This window comes from Lutra lutra, chromosome 1 (genome assembly GCF_902655055.1).
Source record: "Lutra lutra chromosome 1, mLutLut1.2, whole genome shotgun sequence".
Taxonomy (NCBI): Eukaryota; Metazoa; Chordata; class Mammalia; order Carnivora; family Mustelidae; genus Lutra; species Lutra lutra.
The window spans coordinates 178,089,857-178,115,270 of record NC_062278.1 but is presented as its reverse complement, the minus strand read 5'-3'; the positions used below and the strand labels follow the sequence as shown (position 1 = coordinate 178,115,270).

Sequence of the window (25,414 nt, the reverse complement as noted above, 5' to 3'; positions counted from 1 at the left end):
TCCTCTTGACATCAGCATGGGGTTACTTATAATTACAGGCACATGTGTAAATAAAATGATTAACTATTCTCATATAAACATAATTATATCTCTCTAAAATAATACATGCGGAAATGTTATAATCCAGTGATAAAGGGAAAGCAATCTGCATGACCCCTCCTTTGTATGTAAACAGTGGATTATTAAGGCAGAATATGTTTCCTGTTGCACATTTGGTTATTGAGGACAATTACACTTAGGACTCATCTAAGTATTAAACAACAGAAGTGCCTTTTCCAGCAATTTCTGTTCTCTATAAAAAGCTGACGTCCTTCTGCCATTTTCCAAGGACATTGCCTACATTTGAACTTTAGCCCAGGATTCTATTAAAGAGAGATGTATAAGAATTCAGCTAACTAGCTCTGAAACCAGAGTCTTCTTTTCTATCTAGTTGCTCCCCTCCCCACCGCAGTAACTTTTGAAGATAATATGGGGCACGTTAACTAATCGGTGCTGGTGGCTAGTATATCACTTCCCCAGCTTTGAACAAATCTGGAGATCACTCCTTAAAGAGAGGAATCATGGAAAGCCTGGAGCTGAAGAAATTTGATTTCCTTGGAGCAGTGCTCGCTTCGGCAGCACATATACTTAAAAAAAAATTGGAACGATTTCCTTGGAGCACAGTAGTTCACTGTAGCAAATCATTTACGCTCACTGTCATTTAGGATTCATCCCTATAATTGAAAGCATGGCATCACATGTTCATTCACAAAGCATTTACCTAATTCTTCAGAAAAATTAGAACTTTGAAGCATACATTTTCAGGTGTGGCTGCCTCTCACACTTGTCCCACTGGCACTCTGGGATGAGTAAGTATTTGCAAAAAAGTTGTTCTTAGACTGTGATAAATTATTCAGCCAATATTTTTAAATGCACATTTACATTTGGGACCAGCCAACCAGTCAGTGTGTTTACCAAGTATTTGCTACAATATTAAACCACTGTCTCACTCAAATAATAGAAAAATATTTCAACCTAACAAGTAAGGAAAGAGTAAGAATTAGCATTGATAGCGAGAGACTTTGGGAGAAGAATAAATTGAGAGTTAGGAATTATTCTGTCCCTAAGTAGGGTGAAGAGTTTAGATTAGTTACTTTGTTGCACAGTTTCTCAGTTAATAGAAAACTGTAAAATGCATTGAAAACCACAAAATGCTATGTAGGTATGTGGCACTGTGATGCACTATAATGATTATTATCTATAAAATGAGAGAAGTGATTCAAATAGTTTTCAGGGTGACTTCCAGCCTTATGATATCAAAATTATAGGCTCTCTGGGTCTGTAATTTGAGCATTAGCTCAGTAAGTATTGCATAGTGCTTGGCACATGCTTAGTAAACTATAAATGCTTATTCCCTTGACTTAAAGAGGTTGGACTTCTTTTAATCAACTATCAGTATACCTTTTAGTTCTCTCAAAATAAAAATCTTACTGACTGACAGTATGAGTACTGGTAAAATGCTTAGGGGTTTATGATTACTTTCTATTTATATGTAATAGCAGGCTGAAAAAGGACCATTGGGCAACAGTATGAATTTCTAACTTGACCATTTCTTTCATGAATACAGTAGCATTCCAATGCCAGAAGACATATTTGTAATGATGATTCCTTTGCTTTCAGAGCTGAGCTATGCTTGGATCTTCAATGAATACCCTTCCTATCAGGATAATCGCCGCTTCGTTTCTCAGGAGACTGGGAATCTATATATTGCCAAAGTAGAGAAGTCCGATGTTGGGAATTACACCTGCGTGGTTACAAATACAGTGACAAACCACAAGGTCCTGGGGCCACCGACACCACTAATACTGAGAAATGATGGTGAGTTTCCTAAGGGATTTTGTTCTGGGTTTTTTTTTTTTGTGGTCCCGTGTTGCATATGGAAAATTGTCACATTATTGGCACATAAACCCTGATTGTCTAAATTAAATTTAAGAAAAGTTTAATGCTTTTTACATTTGGTACCTATATTTTCTTCATTTGTGTAAGAAAAAACCCATGAATCCATTTTGGAAAACTAATTAGTAGTTTAATTGCTAATTTCAACATGGGTGGAATGTGGATTTAGGTAAGTATAAATAACAAAGGAATCTATTTCTTGTTCTTTTTCACTTAATATATGAACACAGGCAGAATGAAGTGGAAGGTTGAACAATTAGCTCATTAATTAATTCTATGTAATTTAGTATTTAGTGTCCGGAAAGAAGTTTTAAATTATCCAAATAACTTCTGGATTAATGATACTAATGGCATAGTTCACACCACAGTGAAATACAGGAATACCAATGCCTATTTGAGAAATAAGTTTTAATTTCCAACAATCATGTGAAAAGATTTCAAGAAAATATATGAATTTCACCTTAGTTATCTAGATAGATGACATAACAATGTGCTTTTCAAAGACAATCTTACTGAATTACATATCAAACTCTAGTACCGTTATGCCTTTCCCCCACTCTGAGTATTTTTATGTATTCTGTTCCCTCTTCTTGAAATGCTTTTCCTTCTCTGAGTGTCAGCATTTCATTTGACTGACTTATACTGGCCCTTCCCTTTTCTTCAAGTATATCACTTTCTCCAGGAAGTCTTCTCTGCCTGACCCCATCTCCACTATGCTGCATCAGGTGTGTTCTCGATAAAGTCCAGCAATGTCTATAATGTCACAGTTCCTAAGAACTCTTCATTCTGTATCACAATTACCAGTGTGATACCTATCTCCCTCACTACAAACTTGCTGTTTAGAAGCACACGCAGTGCCCTGATCACTAGTATATCTCCAGCACTTCATGCCGTAATTAGAACATAGATGCTTCTTAATAAATACTTATTGAGTAAAAGAAAACAAAGGCATACTCAAGTCTTTCAAAAATGGCTGGCATAATGATTTAAACAGTCATGGTTTACATGTTTAAGTTTCTACTCTTTCTAAATTCCTTTCCCATCGAGTACACATTGGAAGTTTCCATTATGAACAGGAATCACTAGACTCATTACACAGATGAAGAGACTGTCATCTGTGTGTTAATGTTAACACACAAGCATTAACAACAAGCATTTCCTGGGAGCTTGCTGTTTGCTGGGTGGTCAGGATTTCATCAGGATTATTTCATTCAAACTTCAAGCAACTATATAAGGAATTTCCTCTTTTATTTAATTTTTTATAGATGAATGAACTGGGCTCAGACTTGTTAAACAGCAAATCCCAAAGCCCCACAGCTAGCTAAAAACTAATAGGCTTCAAGATTCACACTCGCCTCCCATGTCCTATTAATTCCAGAGCCTAATATCTTAACTCCTCACTCACTGTTTGATTTTGTTACACTCTGCCACCTCTTACCTGAATTTATAAAGAAAAACTTGGCAAATTGGCAAATTCAATCCTGGAACTCAGATTTCTCTCCAAATGTGTTCCTCTTCCCTTCTGTGCTGAAAGGACTTAGCACCCAAGTGGGGCTGTAAATCTGAACCTCCCAGAACAGGGCATTTGCAGACAAACCAGCTCTGCAAAGAGGGTCTGAGCACATACACCAGGCTATGTAATTTTTTAGCAAATAATATAGATTTCAGTCATTCCTTTATTTATTCCTTCCTGCATTTCACATGTATTTATTTAATACTTACTGTGTAACAGATACTACCCTGGTACCAGGGAACAAGAATAATGGGTACCTATCTCATTGCACTTCTGTTCTCTAGGAGGACACAGGTAAAAACAAACATAAATAAAAACAAAAGCCCAGTTATTCTAGGTAGTAAAAAATAAACCAGTATGATAAAATAGAGGCTCTGTGGCGTGAATGTCTACTTTAGTCAGGATTGTCATGGAAAGCCTTTCTGAGAAGGTCACCTGTGAGCTGAGACCTGAATGATAAGAAGTCAGCCCTGTGATGATCAGAGGGAGGAGCAGTGCAGGCTGAATTAGCATCACATGCAAAGGCCCTGAGGCCTGGGGTCAGGAGGAGACCACTTGTCATGTTCAGAAGGAAAAGAGATTGTGAGCATGGTTGGAGCACAGTGAGCAGAGTGAAGGGTGTTTTGAGTTGAGGTTAGAAAGGAATCAGCAGCCAGATCATGTAGACCAGATTTTATTTCAAATGCAATGGGAAGCCATGAGAGGATTTTACTCAAGAGAGTGATATGTGTTTTTTTAAAAGTTTGCTTAGTTCCTGTGTAGAAACGGACTTCTAACAAGTGAGAGTGGACACTAGATATCCAACTAAAAGACTGTTGCAGTAATTCAGTGGGGACATGATGGCAGCTTGAACTAGGGAGTAGTAGCAGATAATAGAGAAGTGGGCGGATTGAGGATACAGTGTGTAGGTAAAACTGCCAGGACTTGCTGAGGCACTGGATGTGGGAGGTGTTAGAAGAGAATGTCAGGAATGACACATGGGTTTCTGATGTCACAACTGGGTTTATGGGAATGCCATTTACTGAAATGGTTTCACTGAACAGGTTTATGAGGGAAAATCTGAAGTATTATTTTAGTCATTATTGGTAAAGCCAAAAGCATGACTTCTCTCTTGGCAACAAAAGGAATTATTTTGTTTTATGCTTCTTGTCCCATCTCTCTATCCTAATACTCATCTGATATATTCACATGCTTATCAGCTTGCCTTCTTCCCCAACCTTGCCCACACTTACATGTGATCAAGCATGGATCATAGGTCCATCTACCTTTGTTCCGGGGAGCAGCACCGTGCTTGCCAGATGACATGTGTTAAATGAATATGTTGGAGTAAGCTGAATTATATTAAATAAAACTGAAAATTTTATCAGTTTAAAGAGAAAAGTAGGCAAAGGACCATTTTTGTCCAAAAGCTATTGATGCTATCTCTTCACAGACCTAAGGATGAAGAACCTTTTTCAAAAGGTGTGCTTCACTGGCATTGTATACAGAATTACTTAAAAATAAATCCCTGTGACCTCTGCTTATAATGCACTTATGCCAAAATGTCTGTTCAGTGGTGTTATTATCCATTCAGGTGTGTCAAGTCACAAATGTAATGAAATATTGATGAAGTGCTAAGACACAGCCCAGGAGACACACTGCCCAGAGTTGCTAGAAGGAACAAAAATTCAGGAACACAAGAACTCCCGAATCATCACGGACACCTCAAGTTGCCAGCAACTTTGCCTTTTGCTTAGCTTTTAGATATATCTTGACTTGTCTAGTATATCATCATCGAGATGACAAATGTTTTTTACTCGAATATTTTATCACAAAATTAACAGAATAAGGATCTCATTCTTCAGCAATTAATGCCCATTTATTCTTAATTTCCATGAGAGTTGCATGGTGAAAGTTCATAATATGTCTTTCCCATTTAGGCTGGAGTATATAAAATGGATACTTGAGCTATATTACTAAGGATAAAATAGGTTATTTAATTAGCTCTTCTCTGGAGGTAAGAGAAAAGGGGAAATATAAATCAAGAAGGGATTGCAAAATAAAGATGACATTCTTGTGAAAATCTACTCTATGAGAATAAAATCCATAAAATGATCATTCTGCATGATCCTGTATTTAGGGACTATATATTAAACTAATAAATACAAGGTTGTATAGAATTTGTACAATCATTTTGTTAATCAAAGCTCTTTCAGAATTTCACATCCCCCTTCTGTCTCCAAAATGTGAAGAAGCAAGGCAACAGAGTCTATTGCCTGAAGTGAACTAATTATCATGGCTGGTCATTTTTCCTGCAAAGCGCAGATGTAGTTTAAAGAACTAGATGTCCTCAATATTCAGGTTATTCCCTTGAAGTTCCAGCTAAGCAGTTCTGGACTGTGATTCATTGTTCCCAGCCCAAAAGGTTACAGTGAGTCATAAAGAGTGAACAGTGAACGTTGACTCAAGTCCTGATAGACATCAAATGTGATAAGTGTCCCATGTTTATCCCACTGACCCTAGAGACCCTTTGCCCCTAGCTCACCACGGTTTGGCAAGACTTTGGTGCTTTATGTTCCCTTCCCACCCACACATTCTTCACATGCCTTACCCTTTCCTGGGCCTCAGATTGTTACTGAAATGTGGGGCAGGATGGTTTGAGGTAAGCCTGAAGGACTCTGGAGCCAGGTCCCCAGGGTGGAATCCAGTTGTACCACTTATTAGCTGTGTGACCTTGGATGTCAATGTAACCTCATTTCGTTCCAGTTTTCCCAGCAATCAAGTGAGAATAATGGAAGCTAGCTCAGAGGCTTATCTTCTGGGTTAAATTACAAAAGAGTGACAAAATAAAATGCAACATCAGTAACCTCCTTACCTAGATATACTCAACAAATTATATTTTAAAAAACAGATTACATAGTGAATAGACAGTATTATCCTTGTTTTGTAAAATGTATGTAGATGTTGACAGAGTCAGCTGGAAATACCACTCTCCAACATGCTAACAGTGTTAAACGTGGAAGGGTTTAACTTTCAGAGGTAAAATGTTCAATTCTTTTTTTTTTTTTCTCTTTGCTTTGTCGTCTTTTTTTTTCTACAATGATTAGAGATATTTTGAGTTTTTAGGAAAACATTTGGTAAAAGGGTTATTTACAGATGGCCCTACAAAGAACTTAGAAATCACCCAACTTTGTATCTTTATTCTTTGGGAAAGAAGAGAATTAAAGACCAGCAGAGTAAGGTGAGGAAGCACCAGGGTCAAGTTCCCATGATCCGACCCCATGCTACTTAACTGAGTTTCACAAATGTTGTTTGGGGCTCTAGATTAACAGATTTGCCTTTTCTGCTATGATTTTTAAATTTCTTTGTATTAGTTCTTCTAAATAACTATACATTGCTATGTAGTATTTACCTCAAGGAAGTATGAAATTGAATTATTACACAAATGTGAGAGAATTTTATAACAGAGTTTATCTAGATATTTTAAATTCTGCTTTGGAAAAATAATATAAATTTTTTGTGGGAAAGTATACCTGTTGCTTAGGTACCATGGAGAAAAAAGATTTGAGAAAAGCATATCATAATTATTTTTATGGTAGGTACTAAAGTAGTCTCTGGATCAATATTAGCCAACTGTTGGGTTACTAATGATAATGAGCTTGCTCTGTTATGAGCTTCCTACACAGATATCAAAGAATTGTCCCTAAATTTCTATAAACAAAAGTAATAGATTACCTATAGAGCATTAAGTACAAGAGAAATCGTGGATTTAGATGATAGTTGTAATGGCTATTTCTTCTGTCTTTAATCACTATCCCTGACCTCCTCTAAAATGGCTAAAGAAGAGAATAATTAGCAGAGATGACTACAATCTTGGGAAAATGAGGTCATGTCCATGAGGATGTTTTATGTACATTACATACACAGGTATATAATTGAGCAGGAGTTATTATATGACCTTTGCCTTTTTCCTCTGTTTTCCTTGAGGCTGGCTGGGGATTGGTTTGACAGTTCTTTGTTTTGCTTATTAGAACCCAGACAGATTTTAAGCAATTTACAGTCACTGTCTGTCTGATGGCTCCTTGCTTTGTATAGTGGGTATTAAATATTTTTGAATATTATCCCCAATTAGAACTCCAAATAGAAGAAATACTAAGGAACGGGGGAATGGGGTTTATCCTCTCTTTGCCTTTGAAAATCTCTTCCTGTTTCTCCTCTTCTCTTATATATACATTTATAAATATATATATGGGTTATGTTGTATAAATGTACATATGTTTATATACACTCGATATATTGTCTTTGGAAATTAAAATATAAACTTAATTATTTAAAATTTATGTTCTCATATATAACCCAAATAATTGGTGATATTTTTCTAAGTTCTCCCTCATTTTTCTCAGCCTAATTTTATGTAGCCATGAAAATGCTGAGCATGGTGAGCACTGAGGCATTTAACATTCTCACCTGAAGTCAGCTTTAACGCAGTGGACAAGAGACTAGCTGATAACCTCAGCTTCCTGCAGTTTCAGAGCAGGGAGGACAGAAATAGATGTGCTGGACATAGGGTAGAAAATGTCCCTGATTGGTGCCAACCAACTTTGTCTTTTTTTGCTATGGCCTCACCTGGGATGCAGTGAAGGCGGGACGGGACTAAAAAGTCAAGAAGAAAAAAAGTCATGAAATCTGGGCTGCAGTCTCAGATCTACCAGTAACTCACATGACAAAAATCATGCCATTTCTTTGGTCCTCTGTTTTCCTAGCTATTAAAATGTGTGATTTGAAATAAGTCAGATCTAAGCTTAAATCTAGTTATCCTATAGGATTCTAGTCGCAACTCTTCTACGCTACCTTACTCCAATCCCAATATTCACACAGGCCAGGTAATATCTGGTGCTAATCCACAGATGCCGTTCATTGGCTCGGATTTCTTCCCAATGCTAAAAATCAATCCTAGCCCCAGACCAGGTGCATTCACTCTTTTGATCAAAATGGTCACTTGTGAGCCTTCACCTCTATGACCATTAGTGGCTCAGAAGACTACATTCCCCTTAAAGTTCCAAATTTAAGACCAAAGACTAAAAAAATGCAAAGGATAAAACTGGAATATTGTAGAATATTCTATAATGTTGATGCAATATAGTGTATCCTTCATTATGATATGTCACTTGTTCATTGTAAACTTTTCTAATACTGCCCCAAACTGGATTAGAACTTCAAGTGAGTATTAACAACCACTGTGTGTCTTCATAAACAAAGCAGCTTGATTTCTTGGTCACTTAATTAACCTCGTGGGATCAGATCACAAACTCATTCATTAAGAAGATCTTTTTTTGATTGTAAACTTGATCTACAACCTTTTATTGATGACCTAGCATTTAGATTAGCAAGGATGACACTTCTGCCTGGCAATGGGTAGAAATATATTCTTCACTTAGACACAGTTTTATGTTGCTTAAGATCTAGGGTTTATACCAAAACACTTTGCTTTATTTTACTCTCACTTCTAATTGCAACTTTTGTGTGGCTTTGTCGCAGCAATCATGTCTTGTTTTTAATTTTCTAACAACATCACAGTTGAGGATCTGTGGGTGTAAAACGTGTTTTATGAGGGGAATATCTAAATGACTAGAGGATGTGAGATATTTTGCTAAACTGCCATTGCTAATCTGATTTAATAGCATCTTAATGGCTCTGGATATTTTGAAGGCTTGACAAGCTTAGAAACTTGGCAGTCAGGGGACGCCTGGGTGGCTCAGTTGGTTAAGCAGCTGCCTTTGGCTCAGGTCATGATCCCAGCGTCCTGGGATCGAGTCCCGCATTGGGCTCCTTGTTCTGTGGGGAGCCTGCTTCTCCCTCTGCCTCTGCCTGCCACTCTGTCTGCCTGTGCTCACTCTGCGCTCTCGCTCTCTCTCTCTCTCTCTCTGACAAATAAATAAATAAAATCTTAAAAAAAAAAAAAAAAAAAAAAAAAAAAAAAAAAAAAAAAAAAAAAAAAAAAAAGAAACTTGGCAGTCAGCTTTAGACCTCTAGCACAGTCGTTCCATTTCAGGTCCATGGGGGCCAAAGGTCTTGGATGGTCATTTAGCTAGTCAGTTAGGAAGCATCTGTTAAGTACCGGTTGTGTGTGGTATATTATGAAATAAAAAGATGTGATCCCAGCTCCTGAAAACCTATAGTCTTAGAGAATTCCAAATTAATGAAGGGTCTGAAATTTCATTCTTATTAGAATCATTGAATTGAGTTCCAGAAAACACTTGTACAGACAGAGGGATTTGAAATGAATAAGGGAAGCAGAGGTGTCTAGCCTAAAATAGAGATGACTTGGGACATTCATTTGATTATGCATTTAACCAACAAATTTTCATTGAGTACCTGTTGTATACCTGTCACCAGGAATGCAGACGTCTGTGTATGACAGATTACAGTTCATCTGAGAAGCGTAACTGCAGCCTGAGGCAGGAGTGGGGCCATATTAGGGGAGAGTGAAGAAGTAAAGCAGGTTCATTTAAGTTTCTTTTGTAATAAGAGCCAACAAGAAGCAGTGAAGGATGCAGTGAGATTATGCATATAATTGTGCCTTGGAGGGGAGGAACTCTGGCCTGGTTGAGGATCAGCCCAAGCTTCCATCAAGAGTTGAGGAAGGAAAAGAATTCCAGGCCTTCCAGTATTTGTTTAAAGGAGGAATCATTAGACTCCCTCCTGCAGGCCAGTATGGCCTGTGGCCTGTTTTTGTGTTAAAAAAAAGTTCAACATTTTCTCCATAGAAATGTTGGGTATTCTTAGTTAATTACTAAATTCTCTGTAATTTTTGTTGCTATTGCAAATGGTTTCTTATTTTTAATCACATTCTCTAGTTAGTTATTGCTGATGTACAGAAATGCTATTTTTTTTGTGTGAGTCTACATTTGGCAAGCTTGCTGAAATCTCTTGTTAGCTCTAATAGTTGTTGATTTTATCAACCCTTTCAAACTTTGCTATTTTTCTCATTTCCTCTAAGCCAGGCAGGGGTCAGCCAGCTAGAACTCATGGGCCATATAGCCCACCACTGTTTTTGTAAATAAAATTTTATTAGAAACTAGCCATATCCTTTTGTTTATATATTGTTTGTGGATGCTCTTCAGCTATAATGGCAGAGTTAACAGAGACTGCATAGCTCACAAAACTTGAATAAAATCCTTGTTCTCTGTCACTTTACAGTCAAACTTTACCAGTCTCTGACAACATGATAATATCTTTAAATATGTGAAGACTATCCATCAAAAGACTTGATTTGTTATGGCTCTACAGACTTGAACTAGGACCAACATGTACAAATTAGAGGGAGAGAGAGAGAGAGTATATTATTAATTAATTAATATATAATTGTATATTAATTATATTTCTATTATAATTATTTATATTTATTATATATTATATGTAATATATAATGATTATAATTATTTTATATATTTATAGTATAATTAATTATTATATAATTATATAATGTATAATTAATTAATATATATTAAGGCAATATGAAGAACTTTTTAGTAGACTGACCATAAAAGTACTTACTCAAAGGAAGATGAAAGCTGGCTTTCTTTCACCTAAAAGAAGATGATCTCATAATTAACTGCCCAGACTGGAAACTTAGCCAATTACTTCAGCATGTCAGGTAAACCAGGACTGTTATAGTCAAGCATGGATACATTCACTCTCCCTTTATAGGAGATAGCATTCTGGAATAACTCAATTATCTCTGCACTTTAGTTATTGAGAAGGAAGGAAAGATTTCAGATTTAAAGTTAAAACATGTTTATTTTCACATCCTACAGATTTCTGAGGATGCCCTAAAACCCTGCATTTAAGAGATGATATACAACCTGCAGCTTCCTTACTCCTCTTCAGCACTGGGGGGCAAGGGTCATTGTTTTGATAGTTGTGGCCTCAAACTCAATGGGAATTCACCTTTTGGAGGGTGGATAGTGGTAGAAGGGATTCTTTGGATGGTCCCTTAGACCTCACAACGTCTCCTTCAACTGAGAGTAAAATAAGTCTTTTTTAAAAGAGCAAAGTGTAAACTCAGCCAAAGGGATTTGTAGGACTAATGAGGTATTTTCAAATATTTTTAGCTTAATGAACTACACATCATATGACTTAGTCCACAAGAAAGTCAATGTGGGAACTTTTCATAAGATGATTTTTGCAATTTTTTTTAGTGGAAAATCCCATTCTGTGGAAGTGGGTAAAAGTCCCTTCTGTGGTTTAATTTAGCAAGCACAGATTCCAACTAAGGCAAAATGTCACGGCATTCAACTCCGAAAAGTGGCCTCTTTCTGCCAACACAGCACTCTGCAAATTGTAGTTAAACAAGCATAGTGTACGACTGATTTCTCTTTCATATTCTGTAATTTGCCAGTTATTTTGTTAAATTCTATGTTCTTAAAAACATTGGCATCCCATTAATGATTTTTTAGGTTTCAAAAGGGGAGCAGTCATTGCCACAAGGTCATATCCAGGGTCCAGGATCTTGACGGGCATCATCCCCAGTAAGATTCCATTACTCCTACTCTCCCAATGACTAGTATTACTGTGTCGTACTTTTTGCTTTGGCTTGACATGTCATGGTTACTACAGAAATTCTTAAAGTGTACTCCCTGGACCAGAAGCTTCAACATCACGTGGGAAGTTGTTAGAAATGCACATTCTCGGGCTCTATCTCAACTTCTTAAATCAGAAACCTAAGCCCTCCAGGTGATTCTAAGTTTGAGAACCACTGGTTTAGGGAAAAACAAAACAAAACAAAACAAAACAAAAAAAACAAACCCTAGGAATTTCTAGTTATGTCTTCCTCAGAAAGTCAGCTCTTTGGGTTATTTGATAAATAATCATTACCTACATATGCCACCATGAAAGTCCTGAAAAAGAGTAGCGTATGGGGGTCATAATGGTAACAATCAGGTGTGTGTTATCCACACTGTGTTCCCATTGGTAGACACAGTGCATGTCTTAGGGTTGTGTTACATGAATATTAACTGAATTACTCCATTGGAATAAAAACATGGCTAAGCCTTTGACTCCTGAGGATTCTAATATGTAGAATTTCAAGTACTGACCTTTCACTATTGTTATGATGGGTCTCTTACTCCAGAATGGAAAACATTGACAAACATTCTCATGAAATGAGACTTCTATTTTTCTTTACATTTAAAATTGTAGGTGTAAATGTCTCTAAAATTGAAAGTAAAAGCTGTTTCTGTAGACCATTTGTATCATGAATGAATGAAATCGTGCAAGAGAAAGGGAATATTACTGAGATCATATTTCCTGGTTGATTCTGACTATATGACATGCACTCTTTATTTCTACTTACCTTGGTTGTGTGGACATAACTAGGCCTTTATGTCTTCCCACCTTTTAAATAGTTTGAAGACGGAAAAAATGTCTGGAGCAATTCTATCAGTAGCCTTTCTCTTTCTGCCTAATCATTCTGTAAATCAGAGCAGCTATAGACCAATTAAGTTCAAAAGTGTACAGGTGGTCAAAGGAATGACTTGAAAAATGTACTCTTGTTTTAAAGGGACTTTTGTTTCATAAAAAATAAAAGCAGCAATAGCTTTTTGAATTTAATGTAGAAAGTAAAGGCCAAAATAGTTAAAATGAAATAAATAGTCAAATAAAAATATAGCTTGGGCCAGATGTAACTGGATTAAAATTAAATGGAACAGTTTGCAGGTGCCCCCCCCAAATGTTGATAATATAGTTGGAGAAAATTGCTTCCTTCATTTTTTATGACTGTAATACTAGGACAATCTTTATATATAATGAAAATTCTTTAAGCGTCATGAAAACCATGCCATCCCATCTCTGATCCATATCTTTATGTCCAATAACTACTGCTATAAATACAGATCAATCTGTATTATTACTAACTCTGTTACTTTAATTTCTAAAGCTAAAAATATAGATCAGTGTGTATTAACCCAGAAATCATCCATATAACCACCTAAACAACCTAGAGCTCATGTTAGAAAAAAACCTACTATAATCAAGTGAACTCATACAGGGACCCATGATGATGATACTTTAGAAAAGACTTCCATGCCTGGGAACAAGTGTAAATTTTACTTAATGGCTACTGTGTGTCATAGTATCAGGCACCAGTATCAGGAAAAGATTCCTCCATCTTTTCCCTCCCTTCCACAAATTTCTACTGATCACCTTTTTTTTTTTTTTTCATATGCCCGGAACTGAACTAGGATTTGTGAGGGCTACAGAAAAAAATCAGAAGTATTTCCATTCCTCCAGGAAATGAAAGCACAAAGAAAAAGATAACATTTATAAATAGCTATAAAGATGATAGAAAACAATAATGCTGTTTGAGAGTGGCCCAGAATTTTATGTGTAAAATGACATTATTTATATGGAAGTAGTTTTTTAGTACCTAGTAAGTGAAGAAACAATGATAGAAGCTAGAGGTACATGTGAAAAAGGCAGACACATTACTTAATCTCATGCATTTTACAATTGGGATGAAATGACAGATACTAGAGTCATGAATAAACAAGATGATTATGAATTGTGTAATTAACATGGAAGAAATAAGATGTTGATAAAGAATAACATAGGGACTTATTTGAGATAGTGTGATAAGAAAACACTTCTCTGAAGGGACGCCATTTGAGCTGAGACATGTAGCAAGGGAAAAGTCATCCACATAAAAATCACGGGGAAAATGAGAAATGAAAGACATTTCTACACAAAGACTTGCATGCCAATGTTCTTAGAAGCATTACTCCTTATAGCCAAAAATGGAGGCAACCTAAATAAATGCCCATTAACTGATATTACGGGTTGAATCATGTCTCCCAAAAAAGCTATGTTGAAGATGTAACCCCCACTTCAGCATATGGCCTTTTCTGAAAATAAGCTCTTTATAGGTGTAATTAGTTCAAATGAATTCATTATGGGTGGTGGTAGGTCCTTAATCCAATATGACTGATGTCATCGTAAAAATACAATAAGAAGACACACAGAACATGATGACAGGGATAGAGACTGGAGTGACGGAGCTGCACGGCAAGGACCACCAAAGATGGATGGCCACCAGCAGAAGCCAGCAAGAGGCAAGGAACGATTCTACCAGAGTGTCAGAGGCTATGGAGCCCTGTCATGGCCCTCATTTATGACTTCTAGCCTCCAGAACTGTAGGAGAATACCTTTCTTTCTCTTTAAGCCACTCACTTCGTGTTACCTTGTTGCTAATATGACCAGGGAACAAATAAATAACATGTGGTATCTTCAAACAGTTGAATACTATTCAGCAATAAAAAGGAACACATTACTGATACATACTGCAACAAGGATGACCCTTGATAACATTCTGCCAAGTGAAAGGGTCCAGATGCAAAAGAACACAGAGTGTCTAATTCCATGTTTATGAAATTTCCAGAAAAGGCAAACTCTCAGAGACAGTAAGCAGATTAGAGTTACTGCCTGGGGCTAGAACAAGTTCTGAGGCTTGACGATGAACAGGCAGGAAGGACCATGGGTTTTGGAAATGCTCTAAAACTGGATTTTGGTGATGGCTTCACAGCTTAGTCAACTTACCAAAAATCTTTGAATTGCACTTAAAATTGGCCAGGTATTTCTATGTGAATTATTCCTCCATAAGTGTGTGTGTGTGTGTTTTAAAGAAGTCAGGGGAAACATTAAGAACTGAGGCAAAGAGGTTTTGTTGCTATCTGGTCATTTAAAGGCCACTGTGGGATGGAGAATAGGCCAGACAGAGGAGAAGAAGGATCCTGGAGGAGTGGACTTGGAGTCTGGGCCTTGGTACGTAGCCATTTAGGATGAGGATTGAAAAGGGCTGGGGATCTTCCACTCTGTCTCTGCATTGCAGTGATATTTCAGTTTCTCAGGAAAAAGGTCCTGTGAGATATATTTTTTCCTTGGTATATCTTTCAGCGCTGGGTTAAAGAAACCTAGTGTATATGTAATGTTTATCGAAGGAGGAGGCAGGGGGAACCCTGATGGCTGCTGAAACAGCCTTGCCCCCTGTATTTTATCAGTATTGTCTCATCTCCCTCCCACACAGGACACACTGCAATGCAGATTGTTTTGATTTCCTGAGAGCACAAAAGACCTCTTTTTCTCAAAGCAATTCTTTTTTTAATTAGCCTTGTTCCTGGAGTACGTAACCATACACATACACGCCGCAGTAAAAGGTGTTAACTTGTTCCTGCACTCAGAGTCATACTGCTGATATTTATGGGATGATGAGTCAACGGTTCGCCTTTGGTTAGCAAGTTCAGCAGCTGTGTGCGAATGCCGGCATAAGCAAGTGCCACTTCTTTACCGGCCCCGCTTGGTAGCAAATGCTCAAAGAAAGGCAAACCCAAATTGAAGTGCACGAGAACTCAGCCCAGCCAAAAAGGAGGGAATGGTTTTGTATCTGAATGTGGCAAGCATGGATTTCGTGCATTTGAATCTAGTTTTGTAGTGTTACTCATTACAGGGGTGAGAGCCCATAATAAAAGAGGAATCAGGGACCAGAGTTGCAACCTGGAACACTAACTAGTTTGTTGTAAAAATGAAGACAAACTTCTTGACCTCTTTGAGATTACAGCTATGCTCGCAAAAGGAAAAGACAGATTTGGACTGATTTTAATTCCGGGAGAAATGTTTTAGAATCTCCCCCCCCCCCTTTTTTTAAGATGCATTTATTTTAGAGAAAAAGAGAGTGCACACACATAGTGGCCAGAGGGAGAGAAGTGTTAGCAGACTCCGCACTGAGCAAGGAGCTGGACATGGGCCTCAATTTCATGATCTTGAGATCATGACCTCTGTCAAAACCAAGAGTTCAGCACTTACTTAACTGATTGTATCACCCAGGTGCTCCTTTTGAGAATAGGTTGCTAGCTACAGATCCACTCTGTGGGAAAGTATGATCCATGGATGCCAAGATGAAAAATGCTCAACTAAATTATTTCAAAGGGCCCTTCCAAATCCAGTCCTCCCTATCATTCTATGAAAGGAAAAAACTAAACAGGTATGTTCAACTTCACACTTCGGATGACATACCTCATAGCAAACCTAGCTAGACAGCTATGTCATCTGACACTTTTGATTTTCTTTTTACACATTAAGGAAATCCCCTTGATGCTTCCCCAAACAAAGCTGCATCAGAAAGGATCATCTGCAAAACGAATGAAATTATTTCCCTCTGTCATTGTACCTGTCATCATCTGTTCCTTGCTTTTACCTTTTCTTCTAAATCCCTCAGTCTTTTTTCCTGTAACTATAGAATACCTAAAAGGTGAAATGGAGGAGCCTATCATTTCTTACGAAGTTAGGTAATTCCAAACTTTGTACTGGCACAGCTGAATCCGAGACCATGGAAAAAGATTAGAAATTGAATAGAAATAAATGTATTCAATCAATTAGAGCAGTGGGAGATGGGGTCAAAAAGGCACTGATAAGAAATAATTGGTAAGTCTTCAGTTATAAAGTATGGACTTAGGTAAAGTATGCACTTAGATATTTAGACTTAAAATATGGACTTAGAAAAAGTATTTTTTGTTAGGTTATGTTACCTTGGCCACAATTGTACATTTTCTAGGATATGGGAAAATGGGAAAATATGACCTTCAAAGTAAACATGCCATTAAGAAGGTGGGTATAATTTTAAGATTATTTTTTATAGTTACTTCCTACTGTCCTTTTTACATTGGTTCAGAATACATTAATACTGGCATTTGATGTTTTCCTCTGTGCACTAATTTATGATTGGATCAGATTGGTGTTGAAAGTGAATGATAAAGTAATTTGTGGTCACAAATTGATTATTAAGATTTTTTTCTTATATAGATCGAATCGATCATGGAAATATTTTTTTGAATACTTAAAATTTTTCTACAATATTTTCAGTAATTTATTTTATTTTCCTGATGACTAGGACATTATCTCTCCCCTCCTTTTTTGGTCCATGACTGCCTTAAAAAAAAAAAAAGAAAAGAAAAGGAAAAAATGTTTTTTGATAAGTGAAGTTGAATGCATGAAGAATTTGATCCTAGCAGATGGTACGGCACTGTGATACAAAATTTCCCCTAGCAGTAACTGGGAGAAGAGCCACAATTCAAGGCTGGTTAGAGATAGAACCAGCTTTAGATGAAGAAATTAATTGTGCACATAATGATGTATGAGAGCATCCTACATTAACAGAAGAACACTTACGTACGTATAAAAAGAACCTCAGAGACATAGTTCCTTTGTTTATTCACAGGGGTGATGGGTGAATATGAGCCAAAAATAGAAGTGCACTTCCCAGAAACAGTGCCGACTGCCAAAGGAACAACAGTGAAGTTGGAATGCTTTGCCTTAGGAAAGTAAGTTCTGGTTTCTCTTCCATCTTGTCCTCCCTTCAGCTGGGGCAGGTAGACAATTTTATGTGCACTGTTCACAGCAATGGTTTCTGAGGTGAAAGACAAGCCTTTCTTTTGGTAATTCTATGTATGCATCTTTGATTCTGCCCTCTCACCATGGAGAGGGGACATGTAATGGCACAAGGGGAATTAGGCTGCCACAATTGACATGGCCACAAAGGAGAAGAGAATGGGCAATTCTGAAAAAGTATTTTGTTCTATTATTGTGACCTGTAATGTGCACGCTGTCTAACCCAGAATGACAGGAAAACAATGGCCTTCATTTGAGATACACTCAAGCTGACTCTTTGGGAAAATATGGACTTTCATTCTCGCCCTAGTTTAGAGAGGATGCATCAAACTTTTCTTGAAATTCTTTTTAAATGCCCAGTCTCTTCTCTCTAGTTTGGATTTCCTTCTATTCTAGCTAAAGATAGGTAAGATCTTACATCTGAAAATTATTTACTTTATTATTACGTCTATGGAGTGATAAGCCTATTGGGATCCAGTTAACCTTTCCATAGATTATCTTTGAGAGGGCAGAAAGAAAATGAAAAACAGATCAGTTAAGATTTTCCCAGTAACACTGAAAAAAGGATTTGGCATAAATGATACACACTATCATCTGAAATGAAATTTGTAGATCATCTGTGATTTTAATGATTGACATTAATCTCTACACCCTACTCCCTCTCTCCAGCTAGCCTGTTGCTAACTCCCCATCCTCTCCCTGTGCCCAAATGTTGACTAATGCAACAACACTAATGCGCTCAACCCCAGTATCAGCACCTAATCTGTTTCTGTATATTTTTTTTGCACTTCACACCAGCCATAGAAGAAAGATGTTCCTTTTTTTTTTTTATTAAAGATTTTTATTTATTTATTTGACAGAGAGAGATCACAAGTAGACAGAGAGGCAGGCAGAGAGAGAGAGGGAAGCAGGCTCCCTGCTGAGCAGAGAGCCCGACGCGGGACTCGATCCCAGGACCCCGAGATCATGACCTGAGCCGAAGGCAGCGGCTCAACCCACTGAGCCACCCAGGCGCCCAAGATGTTCCTTTTTATCATTGTATTTTCAGCTCTAATAAAAGGATTCTTTTGGTTTCAATGTTTTTAAGTCGGAGCAGTGTGAGCTACAATAGTATCTTAACTTCGGCACAATGCAATACAGTGATAAATTTTTGTATCCTGAAAACTTACCATATGAAATGAATTATGACATATCTGTAGGACTGAACACTGTACAGACATTAAAAGGCAAGTTGTACAGCAACATATGAGACAGAGAAAATACCCATGATTTATTGCTAAGAGACTAAAAACAGATTGCTAAACATTATAGTGTGGGCCCATTTTTTATTTTAAATATATGTGTTAGGAAATGCAATCCAGGGAAAAGGTGGAAACAGGTAGCTGGATAAGCTAGGTATAAATTTGGTAAACTATGCAAGGTGACACCTTGAAAAATCTTTTTTGGAAAAAGAGCAAAACTCAAATTGTTCATATTTCAAAGGGGGTATGAATTAAACTCTATTCACACTGCTTGAATGGCACTGGAATAAAAACAAAAGACCAAAATTGGGCTCCTCCAGTCTGCACAGAAATGTTTGGGTATGCATATCCAGCTGCCAAAACACATCATCATTGCCCACTTAAGAGCAGGAAGACTATGTCTAAGTACAGTTATTTGTAAAGACACGTATTAAGTATATATCTCATCAAATGTAAAGGCACCCGTAATGTACTTTTGATAGAGCCATTTCTGCATTTTGAGTTAGTGTCTGTTGAATTAACTTAAATTGTTCTAAAACAAGTATAGTAGAATTGATGGCTTTAATTTTTTAAATACCATCTCAGGTTTTCCAGAGAAGATTAGCAAGTCTTTAGCCTAATTTCTTCTCTGTGTCTGTTTTTGTGAAAAATAAATAAGTAAATAATTGTATCCCCTGATAGGAAGCTGCACTCTTAAAAGCTGTGGTTAGCTTGCTAAACCATTGATTTGCAGACTCAGTGATGCCCTCCTTGCAATTTAAGATGTGTTCTCACAGTTATGGCTGTAGGGTGATAGATGCCTTGAGAGTACATAAAGACCCCACTGATGGCTTCTTTCCTTATCTTACTATTTTAAGTAAAATTTCCCCAAACCACTCTCCTAGTCAGCTGCTGCTATAAGTTGGTAAGGTTCTATAAAAACTGTTCCAAGGGACAGAAATTAGAAGCTGCCAGTTTCTTCTTGCCTAACACTTAAAACTGACACATCACTTCTGTCTTATTTCAATAATCAAAGTAGACAAACAACCCAGCAGGTTTAAGGCAGAGGAGAACCTGGATCTCATATGGGAAGAATGTGAAAGAATTTGCAGTCATCTTCAATCTGACACATTTGTGCACAGACATTTCTATTTTCATATTTATGATTTAGGAAAAAAAACAGTTACACTAAAAAATTCAACAAGCATGTAAAATCTGTTTTTTATTTTAGTGATAATATTATATATTTTTATTAAGGTTAAGAAAGATTATTTGATTCTAAGAAAACACTTAATATATAGATAGTAATACTGGAAATGTGGATATAGCTAAAATCATAATAGTGATATGTGAATGAATGAAGTTTGAGAATACTGTCTAAGGCAAGCTTATATGTTTAGAACTAAGAAGAAAGGGGTTATGGGAAGCATAGGTTCAAATAAAAGATACAGTTTTCTCTAATTTAATGTACTCCTTTTTATTCTCACAATCAGTCCAGTACCAACTATTATCTGGAGAAGAGCTGATGGAAAGCCTATAGCAAGGAAAGCCAGAAGACACAAGTCAAATGGAATTCTTGAAATCCCCAATTTTCAGCAGGAAGATGCTGGTTTATATGAATGTGTAGCTGAAAATTCAAGAGGGAAAAATGTAGCAAGGGGACAATTGACTTTTTATGGTAAGTTTACCTTTAGGATTTATCATTTGTAATGCTAAAAACCTTGGTACTAAAAGCATAAACTGGGAGGTTTCATTTCAGGCTTTCTGGAAAGATTGTGTAAACTAGGACTGTATAAAAGCCTTGGTTTGCTGCTAATTAGCGTTCCTGGGGTGATTCTTGGTGTGGAGAGTGAGGGTGGGGGGCAAGGATGTTGACAAGCAGAAAGGAAGAAATCAGGCTGAGGTGTTTGGGAGATGGGCATTAGTGGAAATGCACTTGCAAAGAAGTGTTTTTCCTCTTCCCATCAAGCTGTAAACATGACACAGGAAAGCTTTTGTGATTCCTTCTACCGATGTTTTTCTTTTTAAACTGTGTGCTTCTTTCGAATTTTGATTTGGGGCTCATGTTAATTCTTTGTAATTGCTTCTATTTGATAGCAATTTAATGTGGTACCATGAACATTTCAAAATGCACACTCCCCAATTTTAGTTCTTATCAGAGTAGAGCGTGACAAATCTCTCTCACCCCAAAGACATTTTATGTGCAGCTGCTCCTATTCCAATCAAATCATCGGCATTGATCCAAACGTAATATAAATGTAAAACCTCCAGCACGTGGTCATCAATTTAGCCAATCTTGGAAACCCCTGTCAGGGTATTGATTTGAAATCCAAAGAGGAATTTCATTGGATAGGCATTTTGAAAGCAAATTGAGTTCTGCCAAATTGGAACATGTCTGAATCCCATCTTTCTGGGAGATGGGAAATAACTATTGTAGACTGATAATTATTCAAAAATAGTTTAAATATACAACAATGAATATTAAAGTGCTGAGAGTAGTTCTTTAGGGGCAAGTTGTAGCAAGAGTTTTAAATGTCCTTATTTTTTTGAAGTAACAGATAATAATATTTATTTAAAATAAATATTTTACCAATTCTTCTTCCAAAGCATTTTGGTTTTAAGATAATAGCCAAAGATTAGGGCACCTGGGTGGCCCAGTGGGTTAAGCCTCTGCCTTTAGCTCAGGTCATGATCTCAGGGCTTTCTGCTCAGCAGGGAGCCTGCTTCTCCCCCCCAACCCCCCTCCCCACCTGCCTCTCTGCCTACTTGTGATCTCTCTCTGTCAAATAAACAAATAAATAGTCTTTTTTTTTTTAAATATAGCCAAAGACTTTATTTATTCATCATAAAATCTTCCTTAGAAACATGATTGGAAACTGAATGGAAATTTTGAGTATCAGCTAGCTTGCAGGGAGCTCCCCAACATGACCCTCAGGATTTAGAACTTACCTACCTGACATATCCAGGGTGACAGGTGAGCACACATGGTTCTAGAAACTATTTCACATGATGACATGGGCAACAGTTGTTTGAATAAGGTTATACACTTCTTTAATCATTCATCTTTCTTGAACAATTATAAAGGACTAATTCTACTCAAGCCAGATGATGGACTTGAAATGTCATCTTGGCTCTTTCTTAAACTGTGGTAGTTGATACTTTATTTGATTGGTTGAAAAGTAAAAGACTCCATAGTCCATTGACTGAAAACCATAGGACCAAAAGTTATACATTTGTTTAGTGAGATACAATTGATGTATTTTTCAAGTGTTTAGAGTACATTTTTCACACAAGCATAATAATTTCGTATATGTCAGGCAAGGACAACCTGAAACTATTCAGATAAATGGCCAGTGTTTTCTCTTTTTTTATTAGCTGAATAGAATTTTTTGATTTAGTTGTGGCTGTTCCTGAGTGTTATTTGAGTTGTTCAGCTAATTGAATAAGATCATTTTCGCTTTCATGGTTTTCTTTTAAGTGAAGTATCTGTTTTTGTTATGAAAGTATGAAATGTTCTGTAACCAGGAGTTGGTATAGTGCTTTCTAGTGAGTCAAAGTTTTCCTGCAGTGGAAAAAGAATACTCCAGAGTCACTGTTCTGGAGAGTCAAACTTGTCACTGGCCCTCAGCCTTGTGCAATAAAATGGTTTGGTTTATTCCCTTCCGGGATCCTGCCCTGGAGATGAAAATCAGGTTCTAACAGTGTTTCCCTTTTAAATGGAGTTATCTGCATCCATGCATGGGGGAAAGAGCAGAATGAAATTTGCCTGCTTTCTGAAGATAACTCGGCTTTTTTCTCAGTTGTCAACCACCCTTGGTAGTAGAAGCTTGTCAGATAAGTTGACTTTAATACCACTTGGCTGTTGCATCTATGTTTATTCTTTTGTTTTTCCTCAACTAGCATATCAGTGACACAGAAATTATCGAACTGTTTTCATTGTCACAGGAGAGATTAATTATACAAAAGTGCTTGGCTGTCATTTTCTCTCTCTGTCTCTCTCTCTCCTCTCTCTTTTTTTTTTTTTTTTTTTTTTGGTCTCTATTGGGTTTTCCTAGTGCTGAGTTCCTAATATCCAGCTGTCTAGATCTCCAATTTAAATGAGTTATTATAATTAAAATCACTGTGTAGACCACAAAAGGGGAGAAAATAGCCCCAGTCACTTATCCATGAACACTCTATCTTTGTTGACAAAAGAATTTCTTATAACATTAAGATGTGCTGGGGCACCTGGGTGGCTCAGTGGGTTAAGCCGCTGCCTTCGGCTCAGGTCATGATCCCAGGTCCTGGGTTCGAGTCCCGCATCGGGCTTTCTGCTCAGCAGGGAGCCTGCTTCCTCCTCTCTCTCTGCCTGTCTCTCTGCTTGTGATCTCTGTCTGTCAAATAAATAAATAAAATCTTAAAAAAAAAAAAAAGATGTGCTATGCTCAGGGATTATAAACCATGGGTTTGAGTTTAGAAACCTGCTTCTCTTTTTAGGGTTTTAGTTGTTTATTCCGTTCATCAAATCTCCACTTCAACAACCACAGGTGTGTTAACTTCTCATCTAGCTTAGCGATACGGCCATTTTTCTCATCTTACACTGGAACAATTAAACCTTCCTCCAACCGCCTGCTGGACATGATTCTGTTGTTCCCATCTTCCCTGTGTCCGAATATGGACCCCCCTATTCCTGGTTGGAATATTCCCACTATAGTTCTATCTTTAGGTTAGCATGTGCTACTCATGTCTGGACTCTGTGAAGAATTAAAACTAGTTCAGACATAAAACATTTTACCCTACCCTGTCTTTCCAATTTATTTTTGCCGTGACTTGACCAGTGTGGTTTAGTTTTTGTTTTTTTCCTTTGTTGTTGTTGTTGTTGTTTTGAGTATAGTTGACACACAATGTTACATTAGTTTCAGGTATGGGATACAGTGACAGGATAAGTTTATGCATTATATAGTGCGGTCTACTTTTAATATGATCTTTCAGACATTTTTTCAGCATAAAAAACTTTCTACAAGGGATTTTAATATATTATTAACTTGTTTAACAACTATTTTTTTTTCATTGCCTGATGTATTGTGAGGCATCCTGATTGGGTGAGGGCTGGTGGCATAGGCAGTAAAAAATTCACCCATTTATAACAAAGGAGGTAGTATATTGAACACACTCCAAGGGAGCAATGGAGACAGCAAAGGAGAGAATGTCTGCCACGAGGTGATAGTGAGGGGCTATAGTTATAGGGTGGAGTGAGGGAGTATGGCAACATATGGAATTTTCCCTTTTTTGGTAATCTTAGGAAATTTGCCCCTATTATAAGTGGTAAGTTAGGGCCTATGACTATTTCAAGTTGGGTAGCTTAATGACCCTGTTGCATTCAGCTAGGTGGTTATTCTGGGCCATTTTGCCTTGCTCAAATTTCCACTGCTCAAACCTTTTGCTTAAAGAGGTCTTTATACCTACGGCAGGCAATGCCAGGCAGTAGGGTTGCAGTACAAATCCCTGCCCTCAAGGAGCTTGTATCCTACTAGAAGTTGAAGATAATATACTACTAAGCAAATGAATGAACTAGAAAGTTTCATATTGTAATTAAGAATTATGAAGAGGGGACGCCTGGGTGGCTCAGTTGGTTAAGCAGCTGCCTTCGGCTCAGGTCATGATCCCAGCGTCCTGGGATCGAGTCCCACATCGGGCTCCTTGCTCATCAGGGAACCTGCTTCTCCCTCTGCCTCTGCCTGCCATTCTGTCTGCCTGTGCTCGCTCTCTCTCCTCTCTCTCTCTGACAAATAAATAAAATCTTAAAAAAAAAAAAAAAGAATTATGAAGAGAATAATCAGGATGATATGACAGAAAATAACAAGGAGGAGGGGAAAGGCTTCATAAGATAAAGCAGTCAGGGAAGACTAGTCTAAGAATTGAATTCTGAGCTGAAACCTGAAGGATGAGAAAGAGCCAGACTTTCAAGGGAAGTACACCTCAGGCAGAAGGTAAAGAATTGCAAAGGCCCCAAGATAGAAAATTACGTGACATGTTTGAGCTGCATCAAGGAAGCCAGTATAACTAAATCATGGTGAAAAAGGGCAAAAAGTTTTGAAAAATAGGAGGGTGACAGATACCTTACAAGCCAGGCACAGAGTTTGGGTTTTATTTTGAGTATAATGGGAAACCATTGGAGGATTTTAAGCAGGGAAATGACTCCATAGGATTGACCACTTTAGAGACCACTCTGGTTGCTCTGTGGTGCATAGATTATGGGGAACCAAGAACCAAAGCAGGACAACCAGTCAGGGAGCCATCGAGGTGAGATGTTGGTGGCTGGGACTTGAAGAACAAAATAAATGGAGAAACT

The 25,414-nt window shown here is 37.4% G+C and overlaps 1 protein-coding gene across 7 annotated transcripts in view; it reads left to right on the top strand.

The window, feature by feature from the left end:
* CNTN4 (contactin 4) overlaps positions 1-25,414 on the top strand; it is a 963,126-nt gene that overhangs the window by 781,009 nt on the left and 156,703 nt on the right. For all 7 annotated transcript variants that reach the window (XM_047746452.1, XM_047746460.1, XM_047746478.1 and 4 more), the window contains 3 exons: positions 1,660-1,857; positions 17,694-17,796; positions 20,577-20,761. In XM_047746452.1, the coding sequence (XP_047602408.1) occupies positions 1,660-1,857; positions 17,694-17,796; positions 20,577-20,761 (486 nt within the window). The remainder of the gene's footprint in view (positions 1-1,659; positions 1,858-17,693; positions 17,797-20,576; positions 20,762-25,414) is intronic.